The sequence below is a fragment of the Trichophyton rubrum genome, assembly GCF_000151425.1.
Source record: "Trichophyton rubrum CBS 118892 genomic scaffold supercont2.5, whole genome shotgun sequence".
In the NCBI taxonomy this organism is placed as follows: domain Eukaryota; kingdom Fungi; phylum Ascomycota; class Eurotiomycetes; order Onygenales; family Arthrodermataceae; genus Trichophyton; species Trichophyton rubrum.
Genome location: NW_003456424.1, coordinates 213,039 through 237,791, shown reverse-complemented (window position 1 = coordinate 237,791; position 24,753 = coordinate 213,039). Strand labels below are relative to the sequence as shown.

Sequence of the window (24,753 nt, the reverse complement as noted above, 5' to 3'; positions counted from 1 at the left end):
AGTTAACTACCTGGAAGCTCGGCGAGGCGCATCGCGGTGACGTTGTTCCGACGCCAGCCAAGATCACCTGCAGGTAGGAGAAAAGAGATGCCTGGTAGACGGCGTCATTATATTTAAAGGGAAATACTCTATAGCTGTGTGAATATATATGTATATACATATAAAAGGGGCTACTCTAGTTGTACAGAAGGCAGTCGGATAAGCCAAACCGACAGCAGGACAAATGTATGGACGACCCCGGAGCCGAAGAAGGGCAATCCGGCCCATGCAGACGACCCGAGATTCAGCCCCAGGTTGAAGAGACCTGCCAGGAGAGGCCCACCAATGAGGGTTCCCATCATGATGATGAGCGAGATGACAGAGTATAGCCTTGCCGAGTACTTTGGGTCGACAAAGGCGGAGATCAAGCTGAGGCAGACTGCATTGAACCCGCAACCTAGGGTGTAGATTGCGACTGCACAGATCATTGAAACGAAGGTTGGAGAGAAGCCGATGGCGAAGCTTCCAATCGTGAGAAGCACGATACTTATTTTTGAAAGCCACAGATCCTTCTCGCTGCTGGGCAACTTGAGGGTTTTGGATAGGTAGCTTGAAGTAAGCGGGAGGACGAGCAGTAGGAGAACGATGCTGACGCAGGCCATGAAGGAATGAACAAAGCCGGCCTTGGAGAGGGTGATCTCATATCGAGTAGAGGCGTAGAGCAATAGAAGATCGACTTGCTTTCGTCCCAGCGTTGAGAGAAGGAAAGTAGAGAGTATAAGAAGCACGGTACGGTTGCTAAAAATGAGCTTGGTTTCTTTCCATGCCGTTGCAAAAAGTGTTTTCATCTTCGATGCGAGGGAAGATCGAGAAATGGGGGGACGAGCCTCCAGTGACTCTCGAACAGAACAGTGATCAAATCCGGATGGTGCTGGATGAGCCGCACCAGGCTTCAAAACTTGTATAGGAATAGTTTCAGGTACCAGTAAAATCAAGAGGCAGCAGACGGTAAAGAATGCCGTACCGAAGAAATAAGGTACCCATGGGCCTAGCTTCATCATCATGGCAGACCCTATAGCAGGTGCAAGGAGTTGAGCCACCACTGCAGCTAGAGAGGTTTGGAAATAGACGGTTGACCTAGGTTTATCTGTCAGTAAAAATATGCATCAAAGTCATATTTCGTACCAACAACTTCGACTGACCGATTTGCTTCATCAATGACATCAGATATCATTGTCATGACCATTGCATTCGTTACACCAGGCCCTCCACCGATCAAGGCGAAGAAACCCCCGATCCATATTGCTTGAAGGGGTACATATCGGTAGAACGAGCACACGAACAAAGCCCAGTATGCGCCTAATAGAATACCAGCCATACTCAGCCGCAAGACAAACCTGCGGCCATACCTAGGGTTGTCGGCCAATTGGCCATAAGGAAGAAGTAGGATGATGCCTGCATGAAAGCTACAAATTAGCTGTTGTATGATGAAAAAATTATTGGCGCTCAGGACGAAGAGATGAAAGGATTCGTACTTGGAAGCGCGTCAAAGCTAGCGCCTATAGCTTGTATATAAGCTACCTGGCTCTGTACGGTGTTTGTCTTGCATTCCGACTCTGGTATGTCCTGAGGATATGGGAACCGGTCTGGATGGTGTTTATCAAAATAATTCCGGCAGACAATCAGTTCAAAGATGCGGGTCTGCGGTATGAGATCGAAGAATGCCGCAAAATCAAGCACGAACAGCACAGCAATGCATATTATGATGAATTTAGTCTGGTTTATCTTCCTCCTCACGATGACGGGTTCCCCGGAATTCGACATGGACTCGACGGCCTCCTCCTCGTCCGTCTGCAGAAGAGGGTCATCTTGCTCGGTATTCATGAGATCTAGCTCAGCATCGTCCATCATGAGCCGTCCAGAGTTTGGTATACTCGGGCGGGCCAGCTATTTGGATAAATAGGCGCTGTCGTCCAGAAATAACTAGAATGGCTTTCTCCGTAGTTACGCCCTGTGAGTCCGCCCCTTGGGCAGACGACGAAAATCGGGATCACGACGAGCCGCTGGCCGCAGCACAGGTCGTACGGTGAGCGCAGGCTGGTTCAGACAACGAAAAAGGGTCCTCCGGTCTCGTCCACGCTCTCACGGAAGCAGCTCGCCGAGATATAAATACACTGTGAGTGCAATATTATATAAATAACTAGCCTGCCTGGCCTGGCCTTGCGTAGCGACGACAAGCCTTAGCCCAACCTGGTAGATCAACGTATTTTCAGCTCCCCAGCCTGGCGTATCAGGCTCAGCCAAAGAGGCTATGACGATCGCCCTGGTGGCGCCGTAAACGACAGCATCTCGTCGCCGCTGCGCTGGCTGAAGTTGGTCGCCTGTCGAGTGGCTGAGCCGCTGCTGTTTCGTGTGGGCGTCTCACCCACGGCTCGAGGCTCTGTCAAACGAAACACCATCCCAGTTGATCCTTGCTAGTAGTTAGCGAGCATCGAGCTTCTTCTCGTGACCGTCCTCGAGCTCTCGCCGCTGTCTCCCCGTTGCCATCGTCGCTGTCGTTGTTGCTTGCAGGCTGAAGTCTGGGAGAAAAGGAAAAAAATCTTCCTTGCGGCGGCCAAAACCTGAACGAAGCCCAATCGGGTAATTCCCACAACTTCAAGATCCTCCAACACAACAAACATCGACACTTCGCTCTTCTTCCTCTTCCTCCTCCGCGCAACAACGAACCCGACGCCGCCAGCTCTGCATCTTCGCTTTTCGCCTGACAGATAGACAAGACAGACAGTCGACCAACCTTCTGCGCTCCTCTCTAGCCGACCGAACGACTGACCAAATCCCTCCTCCTTTTCCGCCCACCGCCCGTAGCTGTAAGTTCCATCGGCAGCGTCCCCCGTTCATACTCGGGCTCCTCCAGCGTACACGGTTGCCAGTGCAGTTCTCCAGAGGCATCTTCCAGCTAGGCTAACAGATGGTCACTCTACTAGACAATAAGCTTGCTCTCTAGCTCTCCTCCATCATGTCAGGAGAAGCATGGCTATACCTGCTGGCGGTCCTGATCAATGCGGTCAACCTCTTTCTACAGGTCTTCTTCACAATCATGTACAGTGATCTAGAATGGTGAGAACCCCTTCAGCCTTTTTGTATTAGAAATAATCTTGCATGGCCTCCCTTGCAAAGGACCTGCTACTACAGCTGCTTTGTTTGAGAACATGCGCTGACCGTATCCTGCTTTACAATAGTGACTATATCAACCCGATTGACCTCTGCAACCGCTTAAACTCCTATATTATCCCTGAAGCTGCTGTCCATGCCTTTATAACCTTCCTGTTTGTTATTAATGGCTACTGGCTTACAATCGCACTTAACCTGCCCCTTCTCGCATATAATGCAAAGAAGTATGTACTCCCCCGCACCAAGCCAGATGTTCACACCATATGGCAACCACCCTCTTATACATTTACCTTTCGGCCACTCGCGGACCTCCAGACTAACCAGATCTTTTTCTTTTCTCAAGAATATTCGAAAACCAACATCTCCTCGATGCCACAGAAATTTTCCGAAAGTTGAATGTCCATAAGAAGGTACATATCAAAGCTCAATATATCATACCCAAGTCGGAATCAACTATTTCTGATCATGTGCCCTTCTTTTTCACTACGTATAGGAGTCCTTTATCAAGCTCGGTTTCCACCTCGTCATGTTCTTTTTCTACCTCTACAGCATGATCGTTGCTCTGATCCGAGACGAAACCCATTGACTACGTGATAGGACGGCTCACGCCATGCAAAACGGTCGACCGCTGCATTAAAAAAGCTACTACGCTACTACTTCAAGTACTCAGCAACACATATGCATATTGCCAGGGATAGCAATGATGGAGTCATGACAAAAGGTGGTTTTATTGGCTGGCTCTCTCTCTTTTTTTGTTTTCATATACATCCCACAAAATAAAAATGGGATGCGAAGCGCCTCTGTATACCTCCTCTCTTTTGTCTCTTCTATTATGATAATGGCCCCTTCCCAAAGTCCTGATACGGATAGACTTGGTGGAGATGAGAAATGCGAGCATAATTCTCGATCCTCTGATAATTCGTTCATCCTTCCCCACATTTTATTACATCTGGGATCTTGAATGTTGCCAATCCCCTTCGCTGACTATATTGCAAACCTTTCACATGTAATGCTTTCTCTAACCGGACCCGTGGGTCGAACAGTTTGCGTTGTCAACATAATAAAATAAAGATAAAAGAAAAGAAAAGAAAAAAGTAGGGACTCCCTTTCGACCGTTTGAGACCGAAGAATCTCAGCGTTACTCGACATCGTTCAGCCTGGCTGTATAGCATATACGTTAGTTGTGAATAAGAATGCTCTTTATGACATGTAGAATTGAACATTTGTATAATTTAGTTCGTCTGTCTGGTTGATAAAGTGTAAATGCCACCTGGAATAGAAAAAAAAAAAACAAAGCCCTTTCTAATTCAAAAAGAAAAATGAAAAGAAAAGTGCTTCAAAAGTAAAAAGAAAAAGAAGTCCCCAGCATGTAATAGCAATTTCTGGTCTCGCCGTATTCTCTCTTGTCTTGTAGTTTGTATTATCGAACTTTTGCAAAACAAAAAAAATTATCAGATGAAAACCGGTGGTGCAAAAGAATAAAAGAAAGAAAGAGGTGTTACTATTGAACAGGAAGAAAAAGAAGATCAAATTGAGAAAAGACTATGAAAGGGAACAGGGAGGACGAAGTTAGAGGAAGAGAAAGGGGTTAAAAATATTTTAACAAGAAACTAAACAATGACCAACCGGTGACAGAAACAAATTGTACCATAATAGCAAGAACAGGAACTAAAAGCAGTAACAACAAAGTCCCATAACGACTGTATGTATCGTAACACCTTTCCTTTCTTTTTGTATCCTTTTTTTTTTTCTTCTTATTTTTTGCATGAGTATGTCCTTCTCTTAAACTTGGTTGTCGTAAAGTTTCGTTGTGCTGGCAGCTTAATGCAAGAATTTACGTAAAGAAACGAAGGTATTCGATTGTAAACAGGAAAAAGAGCAGGTTGAACCATGTCCAAATGGCTCCTGAAGTATACGGGACCCGGGAAGGTGTATGTGAGTGGGTGAGCCGTTACTCATAACCTTCAAGACTCTAGACGGTATTTCCAAGGAAAGGGCTGCTGAATCTCGGAGAAAGTAACAATACGTATTCACAATCTCCGATAACGCCGTTGCAAATTATTAATTCTAAAAACGATGTTCCGTTGGGTATTCCATAGTCCGAGACGGGCGGAATCTGGTATCATGTTATCGCCGTAGCGGAGTTAACGAGCGAAAGGTCGATGCGGAATGGATTGTTCGAATGTATCCATGAACAGGGCTAAGTTGATGCCCATGCCTGAAGTAAATATATCATTAAGAATTAAGCGATAGGCCATTGAATTGGTTCGTCCAATCGCTTTGGCCATTCTGGCCGTTCTGGGGTCTATTGCCGGCCCCATGACCGTTAGTTCGGCTAAAGTCAGGGGCATTAGGGTCCATCATAGTGTAGTGCGGCTGTTGGTATGAAGAAAATGGGTCGGTTTGAGGTTGAATTCCAGCTCCAAATCCAGCGTCAGGTTGTCTAGCAACTCCGAATGTATGGTATGGGTCGAGGTAAGGGGGACGCATCCCTGGTTGCATAGGTTGCATATGGTCACGGGTAGGGTCAGTATATGGAGAAGAAATTCCTTGGTTAAGGCCGCTGTATTGTCCAAATTCATGCTGCCGGCGTCGATCAGTGTGGGAATCCTGCCCATATCCCATCATCCCAGGGCCAGGTGGAGGTGGTAGTCCAGTGGATGGAGTCACAAAGGAGGCAGGATTGATAGCAGACATCCAGATACGCGTCTTGTAAATTTTGAATAGGTCTGTAACCAGAGAATTAAAATTGATATAGGAATCGGCAAAATAGTAAAATGTAAGCTTCTTCCAGTCCCTGTAGTTGTATCAATCAGCATATATTTATCGTGATAAGACACGGGGAAGTAACTCACATTTGGAACTCAGCATCGAGAATTTCCATGTTGAGACGATGCTCAGCAACCTTCTGCTGACACACACGTTTGGCCTTGGCCTCATTTCCTTCTTTATCACGAAGGGTCTGGATCTCATGGCTTTGAGCCAATCTCTTGATCAGCTTAGGTTTTATCTCGGCAGCTTGAGGTTCTTGAGATGTATGTTGGGACTGAGGGCCCATGCCACCGACAGCACTGCCTAGTGCACCGCCTAGAGATGGAGGAGCTCCAGGATTGTTATGCCCAGTGCCGTTGCCTTGATTCTGACGCGAGAACAGCATCAACCATTTGTAATGCTCCTCGGCATAGTGATCCTTCAGTTCTTTGGCTCTTGCCCAGCTGATATTTGCATGGGCAACAGTACCCAAATCAGTACCGCGGTCAGCTTCAACAATTACGAGGTCACCAGTCTTTACTTCTAAGCCAGTGCCCTCTTGGATATAGAAGACATCTGCACGGTAGCACTTGAAAGTAACAATGAATAACTGCTGGTTTTGATGGGGCTGGCCAAAGGCAGCATGCTGGCGTCCAAAAGCATTTGGCATGACATAAGCTTGGTGAAGAGAGGTTGGAATTCCAGAAGTTGGGATAGTGTCTTGTCCAGAGATATATGGAGCTATTATAAAACGCCTATTAGCACCCCATAACCGTATTTTTTTGTGATCTGATAGGGGCAGTGCACTTACCAATTTCGGTGGATGAGGTATTTAGACCATTTTCAGTAAAACTCCCTTCATCGCGGGTTAAAAGGGAGGACGTCGAACCAGCCGATGCTCGAGTCTCGCTTGACGAAGGGAAGGAAGACGATGGATGTCGGGTCAAAGTATCGGCGAAAGAATGGCGGCGACTCTGAGGTACGTCAGCAATACTGCCAAAACCAAGTGAGCTCTGCCACTGAGCTCGTTTGATGTTTTCCAAGGTGCGGTTCTCCAATGACGCAAAGGTAGGAAATTGCTTTTCCAAGTTTGTTGAATGCTCGCTGAAACGCCTGCGGGCATTATTGCGGGAGTTGTAGCCTGCAAAACCACCCACATCTTCCAAATCTTCTACGGCTAGATCAGATTCTTCTGGAACACTACCTTGGATTGGGTGAAGCTTGTGGGTTTGAGCCATGGAATAGCCGTTGTTGGCAGATGTCGATGAGATGGTACGATCGCGGAATCTGTTGGTGCTCTCCGTTTGGCCTGACGCAGCCTGACGCAACATTGCGTTCTCCAAAGTGAGCTGTTCGATGGTGCGTGCCTGGTTCGATGCCCAGTTATTGTTGCTGGGTTCTATGCCACTAGGACTAATGTCGTCATCGTCTTCGCGAACACGTCCTAGGGTAGCAGGGTCATGTCCTAATTCCAACAAGCTAGGTCGAGAAGAACGACGTTGGACTGAGGAGTACTGTGCAGCAGGTCTATTGCGACTGATGTGTGGGGTGGGCTTGTTGGAAGTTGTGAGGGAAGGGGGAATGCCACTGGATTCTGGGTCCAACTGTCCAACTGAGTATGACTGAGAGCGGTATGTCTTAGGCGTTGGGTGAAGTGGAATGGCAAATGGAATCGGTGGCTCCACAGACGCCTGATATGCTGTAGTCCCGCTTTGATCTTCTCCGGAAGTACTGATCAAATTTGGAGGGTTAGAGCTCGTTGGGGACTGGAGAACCTCGGCCATGCGAGATGGTGGTTCCTTTCGATTTTCGGTGTTCCAGATCCCTGTACCCCATGGGAAAGATCCGTTGCCAGATGTATTTCCCCAATTCACTGCTGTGGTGACCCCGGGACTCGTAGCGGTACCCCACGACGATTGATCCGCTGCAGGTGTTGTGGGATTGGAACTGACGGGCGAAAATGAGCTGGTGACGGGGAGTGAGGCCTTTCTCATTAGGGTGCTGGGCACTTCGTTGAGCCAGGATGTACGGCGACGTTGGTTTGCCAAAGGTGTCGGCTGGTGTTGAGCGGGATGATGATGATCGCCCTCATCATCAGATGAAGCAAGGGCATCCGAATCAGGTGTCGAGCGGCGAATACCAGGTCGACATTTCTCTAACAATAAAGATGCACTGTTTCCTGGTGTGTTTGCAAAAGCAGCGCTGGCTGATCGTACTGGCTGGCCATTTTTAGTCGAGCCAGCCATATTTATTAATGTGTCTGTAAATGGTAAAAGGAGGATAGCGGAATTTTGACGGGGTTTCTTGGAGAGTTCTTGAGGGCGACGCTTCAGGACAATGTGGCCGAAGCTATTTCAGATCGTCGAATTGTTTTTGAAATGTAGGTGAAATGACGTTTATCCAAGGTCTAGGTAATAAACCCCTGGATTTAAAGCAGGAGGAGGTGCTCGCATGTGTTTGTGACGGGCGGGTCTTCCACTGCTATTAGAAGGTAGGTTAGAACATATTCAACGGGCAACTTTGGAATATTCAAGATCGATCTTTGATAACGCCACAGTATGACGTCTTTGATGTCAATAATACGTTCTTTCAATCTGTAAATCGTCGCGATAGGTTCGCGACAAGGGAGTTGAAAAAATTCGCGTGGCTAGTAACACTCACATGTGCGTCAACCCCCAATCTGGGGAAGCTCTATAGGGTACAACCGTGAGCAGCCCGCGTCAAGGAAATTACCGAAAATCAGCTGTAATAGGCTTAAGCTGAGACGAAAGCGTAGAGAGTATATTTTCTTGGGATGAAAGTGGAGGGGGCGATAAGATGAGGATTGCGCAACAGTGAGTTGGTTGGGGTAGGAAGGTCAAGGAGCACGCGCTGGACGAGAGCGCCTTCGTAGTCCGAAAAGCTGCAGTTTATTATCTGGGAGTAATATCGAGGGAAGATGCTGGCTCGGAACTACAGTTCGATGACGGATTAGCACAAATAACTAACAGTGGATAGTGGCGAAATAGAAGAGAAGGAGCTGGAACGCACAGTTCTTAAATAGGCACAGGTATTAACCTTTCTCGCTTCTAAGATATATTCCCCAAATCACGTCTAGGTGAGCGTCCACAAGGCGAGAAGAAGATAGATGAAGACTGAGGTCGTCTACCAATGCGCGACCTGTCAAATAAGGTTGTGGAGGGGTTGCAAGGCGACAAGGCAAGATGATGTGAGCTGACGTCGGGTGTCTGAATCGTCTTCTCACGGACAAATGCCGTGTGAAACAGGGAAAAGCGAGTGTATGAGGTATTCGTTGGGGGGGGGGGGGGGGGGGGGGGGTAGGCGATGAGAGAGGATAGAGCGCGGACGAGGTAGGTGATGAAGTATGAGTTATGGGAGAGAGGTGTTCAATAGCCGACGAAGTCCTGAGATTGGCAAGGCCTGGCCCACGATTAGACAGGTAGGTGGATTTCTGCTGACTATGGCTTATCTAGAAGAAGCGCATTCGCCAGCGGATCGTCGTCGAAGACGTAGCAAGGCTGGAGTCGGGTGAGAGGAGGTAGAAGAAATGGTCGTGTGCGAGAGAAAGAGAAGAGGGAGACGAACGACGGAAGTAGAGAAGAATCAGAAGAGAAAACAGCAGACAGAAAGTGGTAGCAACAGAGCAAAGTGGGTGGCGTGAGGCGGCGGCGGTAGATCTGGAATGGCTCGCTGAGTCTAAGTCTCGTCTCCAGAAACCCCAGATGTCGACGACGTATGAGAAGACGGAGGATGGTGGCACACTAAGTTTAGCGGAGTTGGGAGGTGTGGGCGAGCTTCTCGTCTTCTTTTTTATTTTTTATTTTTTCGCTTTCCTGCAGCGCTGCTTGCTTGCGTCTGCTCCGTCCTTCTGCTGCTGAATGATGGGTCCGTCTGCTTGCTTGCTTGCGACTTTCTTTTTCCTTGGTTCTCTCACTATTCCTTGCACATTGGGCCCGCCTCGAGCCTAAAGTCAGTCTGGAATCTCTTGATCTGCGCCTAAAACCTTCCAACTGGCTCAGTATTTGTTGACAAAGTGGTTCAGTTAACACCCAGAACCATAGCTATATCAGAGAGTCATCTGTCAGGTTGGAATTGGCGCCGGCGCCGGCGCCAGGCTAGGGGAGATGGAGTTACCTGAAGCGAAAATAAATAAGAAAAAGCCGGATTGTCAATCCAGCCTTCACCAGGTCAGGTCCCCTTTTTTTCTCAGCTCGGGGGCTATAAGTCAACCGTTTATTTGTGGAGTCGTTTGGACTCAGGGTCCCTGGTAACTAGCAGTCTCCAGTCAAAGCGGCCAAAGCCCTCCCTTTTTAAGCCCAGCTTGGCCTACAAGCACCTGTGGCTGCAATAAAATAAACTAGGCTCGATCTTGGAGCTCAGGTTGCGATTTTGTCTGTGCCTAGGTCTGAGATCTCGAGGATGGATGCTGGAGAAAAAGAAACGCCCAGGAAAGCAGTAAACGTCGAATACTACCTGGTCTTGTCTTGTCTCGTCGGTGCCCTGTGCGACTGTATTTTGAGGAAAGTACTGGGTATTTGAGATCGTTGTTGGCGGCTATATTATTCCGCGTCTATAGCTAGCTATATCCAGCACACTCCAGGTTTCTCCACGAGGCCACTTTGTTGCTGCTGTTTGTTTAATTTACCAAAAACTCCTAACTAAGTTCCAGCTAAATTTCTGCAGAACCAAGGTATATGTACAGTCAAACACGGTACATAAAGAATAACAGAGAAAGTCGCCTCCAAAGCTACCAATGATCAATGTTCCAAAGTACGTATCTAACCGAGAGAAAGTCTCCCAGCGACGCGGAGAAAGGCTCAGTGGGCATCTAGCTTCGTCTCGCAGCTACACTTCCCCAGCCAAAACAACCCCGTGCGGCCGGCGAAGTGTGAAGGGCAACCCGGTGCTGAAGAGATGACGTTGAGGGTATGAAGTTGAAGAGTTGACGTCGCGAAGCTGAGGTTCGATTTCAGTTTTGCCTCAATTTCCGCTTCGGGCCTGGGCCTAGGGCAAGACATGCCACGTGAGGCTTCACATGACGTGTTGCTTCTTTTGGCATGCCCAGCCTCCTTCTGGGAGCTTTTGACGTCGGCGAGTTGACGTAAAAGCAGCCTCCAGCATCTTGCCTTGCGCACTCTGTATACGGAGTGTACCTACAACAGCAAGGCGGTCTTTACTCGGTGCCTCTTCGTGTGCCTTACTTCCCAGCTGTGGGTATCGAGTTAACTTATATGGAGATGGCTACCTGGTTGACTAGTTACTGATCCAGCAAACTAACTAGCTTAACTGACCCCACGAAATCCACCGTTAACCTTCTTTGATGGCCTAAACTACGGTCTGCTTGCCCAAAGCTCCTCTCCAAGACCAGAGCCAAAACAGGGCAAGCGAGCCAGCGCGAACAGACAAAGAATTTCTTGTCGCCTTTGACACTGTAATGAGGATGGGTGAAAAGGTCTGGCTCAGTCTCGCAACTCAGCCAGGGATGACCTCATTATTTCAGGCCCACTATTAATATATGTTATCAACAGATGCACTGCCGCCCAGATCTTCTTCACTCGCGCCCAGCTGCCATTTGGGATGCCATGCGGCGTAACGGTGTTGAGACACACCCTTGCCTACCCCCTTCAGACGTGGGACAGTCGAGGATTTAAGTGGGACAGCCTGACAGAGGGAGAGATAAGGGCGCAGGAGGGGGAGGAGTTGGCGAGGGAGTTTTACGCTAAGCAAAACGTTGCTCCTGATCCTGGGTCACTTTTCAGTCCAGAGCCATGGTCAAGTCTTGGCTGAGTTTGTTGATGGACCAACCGCAGAATATCTATTCCGGATGAGAGCAACTTTGTGGCTTTCAACAATGGCCGGCGTACTAGTGATCCCATCGCAGGACAACACCAGCAGACAGACATGGATGTTTGATAAAAGAAAAACGGGTTCTACAACGAGTTATTTAGCCGGCGCAGTAAGTTTTCGCTCCACTTAGTGCTGCAGCATCTCCAGTTGGCTCCATATCGATTATTATCTATACGAGGGTATCAGGTAGGCGATACTGGAAACATATATGAGGGATCGATGGCCTCGAATCACATCCTGAGAGCATGGAGGGGGGATCGATGTTTTCTTGCATAACTAGCTGGCCTGCAGCCACCGGGAAGGGGCCATGTTCTCCGATGGGAAATGAAACGGCACACATATGCACCCACGGCTTGACAGACCCCCTCATTCTGCACCCCGCATAATGCTTCTATCTTACTTCGCTCGGTCTTCGCCACTACGCTTTGAAATGGAGGTTCTCGATCATTATCCGTTTCCCAGACTCTGAGCACTACACTACTCGGAGAACTTTACAATATGAATAGAAACACTTTATATGCCAACTTATGGAGGTACAGGTACTCAATAAGACTTGAAATTGGCGTTCTGCATTCGAGGTTTGTATAACTTCCCATCTCACCCGACGAAACTTCCGTCCTCTTGAGGGATTTTCCTGCCCATCCATCTCCACTTTGCACCTCCATCAAACATGCGGGATGCACGGAGCCGTATCCCGACCAAATTCCGGCCAAATATGCAACTGCATTGTCCTCACCTGGAAGATACTGGGCGATTATTAACAACCAGCTAATTCGGGTCTCATGCCGCCCACGGTACACCAGGAGGACCGCGCTTTTTCGCTTGGCATTCCAGCAGATTTTATAGCCAACCTCGAGTCCGCCCCATTTAGTTTCGCCTGCTTTTACACCTGTGGTGAGACCGCCTTTCATTTGCCTCCCCATATAAAGAACTCGGGATTGGAAATCGGAGGGGTATAGAAGCCAACATCTATCTACAGCATTGAATACAGGCCCTCCACTCTTGCAAAGGGGGATTCAAGACGCTAAATATACAAAAGCAAAGGGCTCCGAGATCTGGTATCCGTCCACTCAAAAAGAAATTCATTGAACTAACAACTTTAGCATGGCGATGTGATGCAGGAGAGATGATCCCTTCTCTTGGCTGCGCGGTCATTCCTAGCCACTGATGATAAACAAAAACAGCCGATGTAATGGTTCCCAAACCGCGTACTACGCTCAAGGGAATAGGAGTAAACACATTCATGAATATTTCCTTACAAGGTCTAGTCTCTTCGGCCCTACTAACTAGTTATCCTCCATTATTCTGCCGTTTATGTTTAATCCTCTGCAGATATACATATTTCGACGATGGAGATACTCCGCTCTGCGCTTAAATTGCTCGGCGTTGTTCAGCTTCTCGAAAGCAGCAGTCAGAACCTTCATTGCTTGCTGACAGGGGCTCTCTCTCTTTTACTCCGTTTTTCACACTGTGAGACTTTCTTCAAACCATGTCCCTTGCTCGTGCTCATCCTCCTCCGCGGCGGAGGGGGGGGGGAATGACTTTGAAGCTCATTTGCCCATCCAACCGATCGGCAGTATTCTAATTAAGCCACATGTTTGCCACGGCTATTATAGAACATCTTCCAACAAGTTGGCTAATGTTCTACTTACTGCATAACACATGGACGCATACTGAAATAGAGGATAGACGATATTGCTTTACGGGGAATGAAATCTTATCATTGATAGTGGTATGTACACCTATATTTATAATACACAGAACAAACAGCTTGCCTCAAGTCAATGTGAGTGTGTGTGATTGGATGGAGTGGAGGAAGTCCAGGTTGCACATAAAGATATTAGGACATGTAACATAACGCTACATTCTAAGTGCACCATTGTCTCGACGGAGGCGTACATTGGCTGAGAAGGGGCCAAGGACCCTCTTATGCGCCGTATATATACAGCAATGGTATACCTTGTCTAAAGATGGCTTCAAGTATGCACGGCTGAGTCGTCGTACATACACTGAAGAAAATGTTCGAGAAATAACTTGTGGAAGGCTGATCAGGCAAAAGAAGAAGGGTATCATGGCATGCATAGATTGAATCGACATTAGCTCATACTCCATCCAGAGATCTAGGTTGTCACTGCGATGAAGTCGGGCCTTTTTGTTGTTTCAGCTTCGCTTCGAACTGTGCGAACTCATGTGCGGCAATCTCTTCCTCCGGATCAAGTACCTGTGTGACGGACTTTACTTCTTCAATCTGTACATCAAACGCCAAAAATTAACAACGCGGGCTCAACATCCCGGCGGTGGGTGTAGGAGCAGGTGCGTGAATGAATAGGGGAGGTGAACTCACGTAATGCATGAGCATAGACTCGATACCGTTCTTCAATGTCACAGTACTCGAATCACAGGTTCTGCAAGCTCCACGAAGCTTTAGCAGGACATTCCCGTTTTCAAATCCGCGGAATTCTATATCTCCACCGTCCTCCTGAATAGCGGGCCTGATTCTTGTCTCGAGTAACTCTTGAATCATCCCAACAACTTCCTCATCTTCTTCGTTATATCGTACAGCTTCTTCTGCTTCCGCGCCCTCCGCTCCCTCCTTACCTTGTCTGACATCAACAACGTTTACCAGTGCTTCGCCTCTAGTAATTGCTTCGGTAATCAGGCTGAAGATCTCGGGTTTGATATGGGCCCAATTAGCATCACTATCCTTAGTTACCGTAATAAAGTCCGAGCCGAAAAACACCGATACAGCACCGTCAACGTTGAGAAGCTTTGCCGCTAGAGGAGATGGATATGGTGGTTGTAGGGTAGATCGCGGAGTTAGGTATTCAAGGAAGGAAACCGGAAAGCCTTCGGGAAGGACAGGGTGGTTAGGCCGGAACTTGAGAGCCTAGTATAAACGAAAAGGATTAGATCAAAGTTCCGAGTAGCACAGCTTGCATCGGAATAATGAGGTACATGGGCACTCACATCGGCATTGGGAGTGGTATCCGTCTCAATGAATATAGTTCGCCTATTTGAAGGAACGCCGGTACGTCCTTGGGTAACAGGCTGGTGATGCCGTTGCAAGGTTGGCCGGTGATGCGCCAGGACGACCATCGGCGGTCTACTTGCGCTCGAAAGCCATCGTAACGATAGCTGAGGACTCTGCCGTCTCAAGGCCGACAAGGGGCTAGACACTGTCCTGGAAAGCACACGGGATAGAGGCTGTGATGCCATGGTGATTCACTCTCGTTGCCAGTGATGTGAATAGCAGCGGGAGATCCGGGGAGTTGAAGTGAGTCTTCAAATTCAAAGCTTTTCTTTGGCTCATGGATTATGTAAGAGATTTGACGCCCCGGGCTAATTGAAAATAAGGTTAATAATTCTTCCACCCAGAACTTTGTGCTCGGGCCTCCAACGCCAAACTCTTTAATAGGAAATTATTATGCCGACCACAAAATCACGTGATATGAACCTTATATGATTATGTCATCGATCTACAATTTACCTACAACAGGAAGAAACGGTCTTCAAACAGTCAACATGGGTGGAATACCTGAAAGGAAGACTCCTGCAATCACAAAACCTCAAAAGGTTTTCGTTCTTCTGTCTCGGTTGTGGGGAAAGCTTTACGCAATACTCCTGAATACCAGCAGCCAAAGCAAATGTTGATAGATGCGTATGTTTTTGATATGACCTGTAGATTTTCTTGCAAGCACAGGTCTCATATTATACGTCCGTACATTTCATTTGGTTTCGTTGCGCATCTTCATAGAGCTTAACATTTTAGCCAGGCCTTAAAACTGAGCAGTCTTGCTTATGTTGTGAAAAAAATGCTTATGCTGTGTTGATACCCTAAGGCGATGGAATCTGGAGGATCAAGACCTAGGGTCCCTGTACATTGGCTAGGGAAGAATCATTCTGGTGCCATTATGAGGTCGTATTGACGCAGCTAATTCTTATTAAGTCCTAAGGCACCTCTATAAATAGAAGGGCTATCAGCCTCCTGGCTGACCGTCACATTAACACTCAGGGCAGGATGGCTCCTTTAGCTACTCACTGTGGCTGTTAATGTTAGTGCGTAATCACCATTTCTTGTATTATTTATAGATTGATATTATTCCACAAAGACTTTATAAATTTACCTGTAGCAACACGGGGATCCGTACATGTCTGTCCGTATAAAAGAACCCCTAACGTCCATTTGACAATCACACATAGAAACTCATGTAAAAGGCAGTTTTTTTAACAATTCATAAATATGGGTATACAATAATACAAGCAAAGGCAGTCCAAGCGGGAGGGCAATCAAGGTGGAAAACCAAGCAATGTAAAAGAGGGAGATAGATAGGCAGGGGGTAGATCTGCTTGAGTATAGTTGAAACCAAAGTAGAGAAGGATGGGCGGGGGAGGAAGAAAGGAGGAAAAGGGCAGGCATTAATTTAGGTATATGAGGAATGTAAAATGATAATGATGATGGTGGTGGTGGTAATGAAAATAGAATATTTCCTCCCGGTGAATAGTAAAAACCACATCCCTCCCTTTCCTAACCAACCCGGATAAATGAGCCAACGCTGGGAATTGTAAATTATATCAAGTGTGTTGGCGGGCCATATTGACACTCTATTACGAGAAATAATAGATCGTATCAAGGACATTACTATCATAACAATCATCAGTTCAAGGTCGTCTCCATACAAACCGTTTGCGTCCTGGATCCGGGATGCCGCTAGCGGATGCTTCCACTTGCATGCTCCGGCTGTAGAGTTCCTTCAGAGTGTCGTCAGTATATATGTGCATGGTACATATAGTTGAGAGGAGGGCAAATGCAACTAACCTCTTCATCTCCTGCAAATTTCGCCTCGAGGATCAACCATTGGGTGATATCATGCTTGGTGTACGTGGGAAATGAAGTTTTCTGGCTCTGTTGGATGGAGAGAATGACGTCTCCCATCACCTCGAATTTCCGCCAATTAATTCGGTCGTTGTTCGCGCCGACAAAGGTTTTATTACCCTCCTCTGCAGACACCAGGTCGCGAAGGTGGAGGGGTAGGAACGGTATTCTTTCGTTGAAGGAGTTTCCCCATGCGAGTCGATATGCAAAATGACTCTTTTCAGTGCTCATGAGTATAACTACACTCATAAATTGCTTCTGAAGGGTTGGGGGCACTAGTTCTCGAGTCTGTGATAGCCTTGAAACCGGCGTTCCATTCAACCCTGCAATAACTGCGCCTAGCGCATTATAATTGTTAAGTTGGCGGAGTTTCTTTGATATGGAAAGGTTCCTATTAGCCGAGAACAACTTGAATATGGAAAGGGGCCAAGTAATAAAGGAAAAAAAAAAGGGGAAAGGGGGGGTGAGCCTGGACGAACGGAAGTCAGTAATAACTCACCAATGATATATTCATAAACTTCTCCAGCGCCTGGGCTCGATGTTTTGCCTTGTCTCGAAGCAGTACCATACTAGCGACAAAAAAGGCTAGGTGATTAAACGATTTGATCATCCTGTTCACATTTTCTAGGTATGCCGATGATTTCCCCTTATTCGGACCAGACAAACTGACATGTCGAATAAGTTCGCGCGGCCGGAAGGAACTGTACATGATCCAGTCCATCCGGGTCACTTCCCGGGCAAATTCTTCGTCAGGGATGTCCATGAATATTCGCCACTGGGTTTTTGTGAGAAGATTCCGTGGCACAAGCTCGAGTTTCTGGGCTTCCTGCTGGGCGGATTCAACGGTGAGCAGGGTCCGAAAAGATTGGCTGGAGATGCTGCCGGCCCTGTCGGCACTGGAAGTGGTGGAGAGGTTGGAGTTTTGCGAGGAGAGGTCGAGGTCCATGTCGCTGATGTTGAAGTTACCCATGGACTGGGACATGCGGTTTGAGGTCGTATCCACAAACGGGTCCGTAGAATCGGGTAAAGAGTCCTCGTCGGTGTAAGCCCAGCATAAGTCATCGTCTTCCACAAATTTTTCGAGGTAGGAATTCATCTCCTTTGCAGCAAAGGCGAAGACGATATTCTTCTCGAGTGAAGCAATGAACTCGATCAGTAGCCTCCGGGTTTTGGCTCCAGCAAAATCTCCGGGGTACTCTGAGACCCATTGTGCGAGGACGTTTAGGAATCTGAGCTGATCTGCGTGGCGGGTGAGCAACGGCGATCGGCTGCAGTTGATGTGCTCGAAGCGTGTGATTATGGCGGTTAAAACTTGAAAAGGAGTAGCGAATTTCCGATAGAGACAGAGGAAGATAGCGGGGAATTTTGCATCCTGCTTGGACAAGGGCAAGGAGAGCAGCCGGTCAACCAGCTCGTCAAGCGTGCAGCCGGTGTCATCCTGTTTCTCCTTTGGCTGCGCCTGACTTGAAGGGCTTCTGGCGGATCTTGAATCGTCTAGCTCATCGTCCATATCAAGGAAGCTGCTGAAGGCGTCTGAGCCGGCGCTATGCCTCCAAGTGGTCCTCAGGTTTCGATACCTGGCTTTGCCAGGAGGCGAATCCTCGTCGATGGTTTCTGAGGCGCTGCGGTTTGATATCGTACTCCCGGGTGGTGTTCTTGGCGGCACGGGCTGGGAATTACTACGGGCATATCTCGAACCGCCGTGAGCGCCAGGGGCTAAAGTCGAACTGCTGAACGTATCGGCGTGGCCACCACCACCGCCGGCGGATCGGTCAGACCTGATGGTGTCGCTGGTCGATGGTCTGGGGTTCTCGGAGCTTGCCCGTGTATGAGGTCGGTTGCGGGGGACAGGTTGGCGAAGTAGTAGAGTAGTGCTGCTGTTGCTGCTGCTGCTGCTGCCGGAGGGTGCGAGATTCGGAGACGAAGAGGCGGAGAGAGGCAAGCGATCTGTTGTAGAAGAGGCTACATCTGCAAGGGAGAGCATTGAGACGTCAGCCGGTGCGGCAAGCCAGCGTGAGAGCGGTTCAGGGGGCGGACGCTTTGAAGATAATATATCATGCTTGGAGAAGAAAGGGGAGGTGGTGAAAAAGTCGGCTGCAACTAGAACAGGGGGGAGGGAAAGAGTAAAAAAAAAAAAAAAAAGAAGAGCAGGAGGACGAAGGCTCGACGACTCTGGCTGGCAAACTCGAACTCATAAGAGCCAGAGCAGGGGGATAACGCAGAGTTCTTCTTCTCCTGCCTCGTCGTCTTTCCTCGTCTTCGCTTTTTTCTTCTTTTCTTTTCTTTTTGGGCGGTGCGAGGCGTGGGTGGAGAAAGCCGGGAGCGAGTTTAGCGTGATAGACAGGGGGGGATGAAGCAGCAAAAGTCCCGAGGGGAGCCAGAACAAACGGAGGGCGGGCAGGCAGATGCAGAGACAGAGGCAGCGGCCCTTTTGGTTGAAATGTTCGCCTTCCGGGCTGGGTCTGGTTCGTGAAGAGTCGGAGAGAGGAAGAAGGGGCCCAACACCGTCCACCGTGATGGGTGTTTGTTTCTTTTCTTTTCTTCATACACAAAAGGGGAGGGACAAACAGACGACAAGCAGATCAGGAGAAGAAGAGAAGGCGGGGGGAGGTAGAAAAGGCTGGACATACCGGCACTACGCATGATGATGGCTCGTAGGATGGTCGAGATGCACTTTTTGTGGGATTCTGGATGGCTGGCCGAGATTCTCTGCACCTTCAACCCCAGGAGTGACCGGCATGCTTGCACTAGGGTTAAAGGGTCCTGCTGGGATTCATTCTGAGGGCCATCGCATTTGCAGGCTATCACGAGGAAAGGGATGTTGGTCGACTTCCGAAGGGCATCTAAGACTCCGTCCGTTCAGCAGTCGTACCAGCAGCGCTGATTACCCGGCGGGCGGAATACAGGCAGGATGAACGACGCAAAGAAGGGAAAGGGGGAAAAAAAAAGGAAAGAAAAAAGAAAGAAACAAGCAAACGAGAGCGAGAACGACACCGAGGGAGAGGCCGGGTCTTACCAAGGACCTGTGGGTACTGGGACACACTGCGGAGATCGGTGGAATCGAAGAGGCAGAGAACCCCGTCGATGGGAGGCAGCGCCTGCTCGCCCAGACACTTGGGCCACACGATGCGGCCGCGGTCGTCCAGGGTGATCTTGTGGATGGCGATTTCCAGCAGCCGGACCACGTAGATAGCTCCGTCCATGGACATCTTCTTGATCGAGGACCGAACCAGCGGCGTCTGCTTCAGGTCAAGCGCGCACTTGACAAACGTCGACTTGCCCACGCCCGCAGCTCCCACCACTGCTAGATTCACCTGCGGCAGCTGGTGTCCAGACGTAGCAGCCTATACACGCCGTTAAGTTAGCCGGGGGATGTCTCTCGAGAGGGATATATATGTCTATAGATCTCGCATGCCCCAATGGCCTCAGTCCTTGTCCGGAGCTAGAGAGGAGCAGACAAAGGACACGACATCGGGATATCACATTCGGGGGGGGGGGGGGGGGGGAAACTGAAAAATACCCATACCCCCTCCGAGAGGTCCTCCGAGCTGTCCTTCTCCTTCTCCTTGTCTTCGGGTGCCTGACCCGTCATCGTCACCTCGTTCTCTGCGATTGCCGTAAACCCAGCGGCGTCCTGCTTGCCCGAGCGGCCGGCCTGGAGGTGCAGCTTGCCCACGGGGGCCGAGTATGTTCGGTTCTGGAGCGGCGGGCGAGCTGGACGTGCGGAAGGGAGACCATCACGCCCGGCGCTGGTTGACCGTGTCCTGGCGAGGTTCAGGGAGGAGGAGGCGGACATAATATATACAATATATATAATTTAATATAATTTATATATAATATAGAGGTATGTTATGGGTTCGAGTGGGTGTCTGTGTGTGAGACAGAAGGCGTTTGAGGTAGAGCTCTCTCTCTCTGTCTCTGTCTGTCTCTCTGCGTCTCTCTCGCCGTCTTCCTGTCTGTCTTCCTGTCTGTCTTCCTGTCTGTCTGTCCGTCTTTGGTCCCCGCGGTTTCTTGCTGTATCTATCTGTCTCTGCGTGTGTTCGTCGCAACGAAGCCCGTCTGATGGCAGGGGGAACAACAGGATCACTGCTGCATGTCTCTCGCGGGAGTCTCCAATGCGGTCGTCTTTCTTCCCCTAAGCCAGCCCGACGCTGTTCTACTGCGAGTGACGCTCGCTCGTCATCGCCAGCCGCCGAATTGAGAGTCGCTTCCCGCGTGCCGGCTGCTGCTCTCTCGCTGGACGACGGAGGCAAACCCAGGTGATAGATAACAGCGAGCGGAAGAAGCAGCAGAAGAAGCAAAGAGAGGACGCCCTTCCGTCCTCCAAGCTGTGGTTGTTGCTGTTGTTGCTGTTGTGTTTTGTGTGTTTTCTTTCTTCTTCAGTCTTGCGTTGTAGACAAGGAACAGCGCGTTTTGACCGGTACAACGTCGCAGGCAGGGTCGAGACGGGCGGTAGAGAGCGAGAACGGCTGATCGGAGGTGTGTATATATAGAAAATCGACAGATAGAGGCGAGATGCCAGGCCGGAGTCGAGCGGCGAACGACGCAGCAGATCGATGATGGGTTTTTAGTCTTAGTGAGACAGCAGACGCTCCAGGATGTTGTTTTTTCCTCGCCTGTAACAAGAAGCAGAAAACGCTGGAAGGACATCTCGGCCTGTCTCTCGTCTCGCTTCTTTGCTTTTTCTCTTCTCTCGCAGTTCTCTCGTCGTCTCTGCGTCTCTGCGTCTCTGCGTCTCTTGCAGTGTCTTGAGACCTGGCGGGCCTGCTCTGCTGCCTGCTATCGAGTCTACGGGCTTGTTTGTCTGCTGTCTGTTTTGTCTACGTTTGATCTACAGGCGGTGTTGCTGGCTGGCTGGCGCATACATCAGACAGGTAGCATTTCGCAAGGGAGGATAGGGTTGGGGACTCCTCTAGCGCTCTTGTTTCTTCGTCTTCTCCTTCGTACGGAGTAATCCTGGTTATGTTGTAGAGTTATAATAGCAATGTATAAGAAGAAAAATGTATAGATCGAGTGGTGGCAAGAAGCCTTTCATATCATCCATCATCCATCATCCTGCCAGCCAGGGGGCAACGAAGTCAAAGGTCAGCCCGGCGGAGGTAATGTGTGCAACAGAGAAAGGACCCTTCCATTCAGCTTTTGCGTTCAGCTGCCGGGCTGTGCGGCCAGGGGAGAGCGAGTCGCCTGCTTCGTGCTTATTCTCGGTAACGCTGGCCCTGTTTTCTTTTCCTTTCTTCATGGTCTTGTGGCCTTGGACGGCAGTTTGTTTATGCAGAGATGTTGACTCCGTGGAGTCGACAGTTCGGAATTGGACGAGTCCCAGAGCCTCGCCCCGTGTTCTAAGCAGCTAGCCAACCGCCGTCCCACTATTCGGCTCCAGATCGAAGAGCCATCTGCCCTCTAATTCGTGACTGTCCAGTGTAGAATGGGAAGTTCCATTTGACCGTTGGGCCCCCTGTATCTATTTGGCGTTTCAAATCATGCTAGAAAGGAAAAAGGTACCTGTGTTTCGGGTCCTCGACGGGATTGTTATTCGTTTACCCCCCTGAGACGGATGGATCCCCATCTAGCAAACTTGCGGGGAGGAAGAGAGTGGGTGGGTGTGTCAACTCGTCTGTATACTGTATGTACACTTGGTGTGGTAGGACCAAAGGGGCATTTTGTGACGAAAGAGATCACATCTGCAGGTCCTTGTCCTGGGAACTGGATATAGCTTCTGGATCAGCATCTCCGCTCCCGAATAATAACATACCCCTTCGCTTCTTCTGTAGGTCAGCGTCAGACGACAGATCATGTCTCGACGAGGTCATGGCCAATCGAATGGGACTCTCATTTCCTTGTCCAAGAAACAGCATTCTTCCAAGCAGAGAAGCGAAAGAGTGAGGCTATGTATAGGATCACACACACCTTTTTACCCCCCTTTTTAAACATTCCCATAACACCCCACGATCTGCAGGATTTAAGCAGTCAGTTGTATATGTATAAAAAGAGAGCGTACGCAGGCTGCACACGGTGCGATCGGTCTTCCCAAGGGTACCTCCCATAAACCATAAACGGTGCGCACATCCCGGCAGGTTGGTAGCTTTTTCGCCTCAGCCAATCTTTAGAGTAACGCGCCGCTTAGCCGGTTCCTGTTTTTGCTTCCGTATCGTGACCCCTATTATTCATATCTCTATCCATATCCATATCATTATCCATATCCATATCAATAACAAGAGCAATAAAGCGTCGAAATGCCTCATCCTCAGCTCCGCCGGTGGCGTGTCTCGATGCACCGCCATCCTCGTCACACGCTTCTCGCCATTTGCGAACCCTTTCAAGTCCGCGGTTGAAGCCCTTCTCCGCCGTCCAGGGGCCTCGGTTCCTCCCTCTGGACGAATGTGATCCCCTGCCTCGCCCGCGTCCTCGTCCGCGCCCCCGTCCGTTGCTGTTGTCCGGCCTCGCCTCCTCAACCCATTCCTCTTCCAGCGTTAGACTGTAAATCTCCCGCAACCGAGACCGGAATCTGGGGAATCGACTCCATAACTCCTGGAGCTTGGGCGAATTCTCAAGGCTGGAGAATCTCTCTTTCGATTGTCCCTGCCCCGGAGCTGTGGCAGTGTCAGCAGCAGCCGATGTAGACGTAGACGTAGCTGGGGCTTCGGCGTCGTTGACGGCCACCGCATTGCCGTCTCCCTGTATGTGAGCATTTTGGGACGCAGAATCTTGTGCAACTGGAAAGCAGCTCGTCTTATGGGCCTTTGAACACGCCAGAGAGCAGCTATCACAGGCATTAGTTAGTATGCATCCGTAGATTCAGCTTCGTCTTCTTCGTCTTCGTCTTCTTGCCCCGGGGAGGACCTACCTCTGCACGCCGCAAGCTGGACACCGGTACTTTGCTTGCTCCCGGGAGCAGACCTGACACGACACAGCCATCAGCTCTGTCTCACGATCCAAGTACAGCTGACCTTCTTCTTCCTCCTCTCACGACGGCCTCTGCCTGGATCTGCTTTCATCCCTCGTCGTCAGCGTCTTTTTGTTCTAGCGAAAAATAAAAGGAAGAAAAACGGTCGATTCATGCCGCTGCTTTAAAAACCTCGCCAAGCCGCTACGCTTTTTCCAGTGCTGTTGTAAATGCAACTTCACCTGCCAAAAAGTCGACGAAGGAAAGAAACAAACAAAGACGAAGAAGAAGACGAAGGAGAAGGAGAAAGAGAAAGAGAAAGAGAAAGATCAAGCCAGCTCAGCATGACGAACGTGCCAGCGAGGACTCGCTCGGTGTACCGGGCCATACTACGCGAGCTGCCTTCCCGGCCGCGCTTCTCGCCGTCTCCCCTCCAGACCAAGATCCGCCAGCACCTTTCTTCCGCACCCGCCGACGCCGACGCTGCTCGGGCCCAGCTGGAAGAAGCAGAACAATTCGCGCAATACGTCAAGGCCCAGAGACAGTATGTTACGCTGCTGGAACGATATAACCCCGGAGCGGACATGGACCAGGAAGAACGAGTGCGGTTGACTGCCAGGAGAGTCGGGATGAGCTTGCCAATTGAACACAAGAACGGTTCTTCATAAAAGCTGCATGAGAGTGGATGCTCAAGCAGCTAATACTTGACTGTGGTATGCAAATTGTTCTCTCCCTACTACTCTATGCTGTTCGAGTAATCTAATGTGACACTCTCGGGCAGGTGTTGAGCGTATGGTAAAGCCATAACGAAGGTTGTTTGAACCTTTTCTCTATCTTTGACACTGTATTTTAGACACATAGTACAACAATTACTACAAAAGTATACCCGGACCATAGTACCCAAGTTTCTTGCTCATCTCTTTATTCAGCCCGGCAGTTGGCGAAGCGTCACCAGAATGATCCGTCTTGTTACTGTAAAGCCGCTGATCCTTGAGTACGCCAGCCACCCTGCAGACTTCAGACCGCCTACAGACAAACGGCCATGGATCTTGAAGAGGGCAACTGTGACGGGGTGCAGCAGGTCTTGGGGGGAAACAGGGGGCTGGCCGCCGCATTTTTCAATACTGCGGACCAGTGCCATTGCGAAGGGTTCTTTCACCTACACCACTAGAACAGATAGCCATGATAGCCATGTCAGGTAAACCCAACGGCAAAGGCTGTTATTTCATTTAATAGGCAAACGCCTATG

General features: G+C 49.4%; 8 protein-coding genes across 15 annotated transcripts; 2 read left to right on the top strand and 6 right to left on the bottom strand.

Annotated features, from left to right (window-relative positions):
- Positions 1–22: 22 nt before the first annotated feature.
- Positions 23–2,855, bottom strand: TERG_04805 (uncharacterized protein). 3 transcript variants are annotated; one of them, XM_003234165.2, is made up of 3 exons: positions 1,515–2,855; positions 1,182–1,434; positions 23–1,116 (listed from the first exon to the last, which is right to left on the bottom strand). In XM_003234165.2, exons 1-3 carry the CDS (start codon positions 1,888–1,890, stop codon positions 171–173), a joined length of 1,575 nt encoding a protein of 524 aa, XP_003234213.1. In that variant the 5' UTR covers positions 1,891–2,855; the 3' UTR covers positions 23–170. The 3 variants fall into 3 exon arrangements, with proteins under 3 accessions (XP_003234213.1, XP_047606418.1, XP_047606419.1); XM_047749877.1 differs by having other exon boundaries at positions 1,182–2,855; XM_047749878.1 differs by having other exon boundaries at positions 23–1,434.
- Positions 2,012–4,224, top strand: TERG_04804 (ER-derived vesicles protein ERV14). Of its 5 annotated transcripts, XM_047749875.1 has the most exons (5): positions 2,012–2,846; positions 2,964–3,096; positions 3,219–3,374; positions 3,494–3,560; positions 3,644–4,222. In XM_047749875.1, exons 2-5 carry the CDS (start codon positions 2,996–2,998, stop codon positions 3,734–3,736), a joined length of 417 nt encoding a protein of 138 aa, XP_047606416.1. In that variant the 5' UTR covers positions 2,012–2,846; positions 2,964–2,995; the 3' UTR covers positions 3,737–4,222. The 5 variants fall into 5 exon arrangements, with proteins under 5 accessions (XP_047606416.1, XP_047606417.1, XP_047604306.1 ...); XM_047749876.1 differs by having other exon boundaries at positions 2,964–3,374; positions 3,644–4,224; XM_047748327.1 differs by having other exon boundaries at positions 3,494–4,222.
- Positions 4,225–4,575: 351 nt separating this feature from the next.
- Positions 4,576–9,196, bottom strand: TERG_04803 (uncharacterized protein). Of its 2 annotated transcripts, XM_003234163.2 has the most exons (5): positions 8,932–9,196; positions 8,563–8,853; positions 6,713–8,382; positions 6,006–6,642; positions 4,576–5,947 (listed from the first exon to the last, which is right to left on the bottom strand). In XM_003234163.2, the coding sequence occupies exons 3-5, from the start codon at positions 8,145–8,147 to the stop codon at positions 5,386–5,388; spliced, it is 2,634 nt and encodes an 877-aa protein (XP_003234211.1). In that variant the 5' UTR covers positions 8,148–8,382; positions 8,563–8,853; positions 8,932–9,196; the 3' UTR covers positions 4,576–5,385. The 2 variants fall into 2 exon arrangements, with proteins under 2 accessions (XP_003234211.1, XP_047606414.1); XM_047749873.1 differs by having other exon boundaries at positions 4,576–6,642.
- Positions 9,197–14,017: 4,821 nt separating this feature from the next.
- Positions 14,018–14,964, bottom strand: TERG_04800 (uncharacterized protein; the record flags this gene model as incomplete). Its single annotated transcript, XM_003234160.1, has 2 exons — positions 14,018–14,635; positions 14,716–14,964. The coding sequence occupies 2 exons, from the start codon at positions 14,962–14,964 to the stop codon at positions 14,018–14,020; spliced, it is 867 nt and encodes a 288-aa protein (XP_003234208.1).
- Positions 14,965–16,407: 1,443 nt separating this feature from the next.
- On the bottom strand, positions 16,408–20,417 carry TERG_12191 (uncharacterized protein; the record flags this gene model as incomplete). The annotated part of the gene is made up of 6 exons (XM_047751186.1): positions 16,408–16,497; positions 16,565–16,993; positions 17,121–18,589; positions 19,252–19,464; positions 19,638–19,965; positions 20,148–20,417. 6 exons carry the CDS (start codon positions 20,415–20,417, stop codon positions 16,408–16,410), a joined length of 2,799 nt encoding a protein of 932 aa, XP_047606413.1.
- Positions 20,418–21,878: 1,461 nt separating this feature from the next.
- Positions 21,879–23,624, bottom strand: TERG_04795 (uncharacterized protein). Its single transcript, XM_047748326.1, has one exon. It carries the CDS (start codon positions 23,392–23,394, stop codon positions 23,092–23,094), a length of 303 nt encoding a protein of 100 aa, XP_047604305.1. The 5' UTR covers positions 23,395–23,624; the 3' UTR covers positions 21,879–23,091.
- A 224-nt stretch (positions 23,625–23,848) lies between these two features.
- On the top strand, positions 23,849–24,172 carry TERG_04794 (uncharacterized protein; the record flags this gene model as incomplete). Its single annotated transcript, XM_003234154.1, has 1 exon — positions 23,849–24,172. One exon carries the CDS (start codon positions 23,849–23,851, stop codon positions 24,170–24,172), a length of 324 nt encoding a protein of 107 aa, XP_003234202.1.
- A 68-nt stretch (positions 24,173–24,240) lies between these two features.
- On the bottom strand, positions 24,241–24,645 carry TERG_12190 (uncharacterized protein; the record flags this gene model as incomplete). The annotated part of the gene is given in 3 exon segments (XM_047751185.1): positions 24,241–24,338; positions 24,391–24,530; positions 24,539–24,645. Coding segments are annotated over 3 exon segments (345 nt in total).
- Between the last annotated feature and the right edge of the window lie 108 nt (positions 24,646–24,753).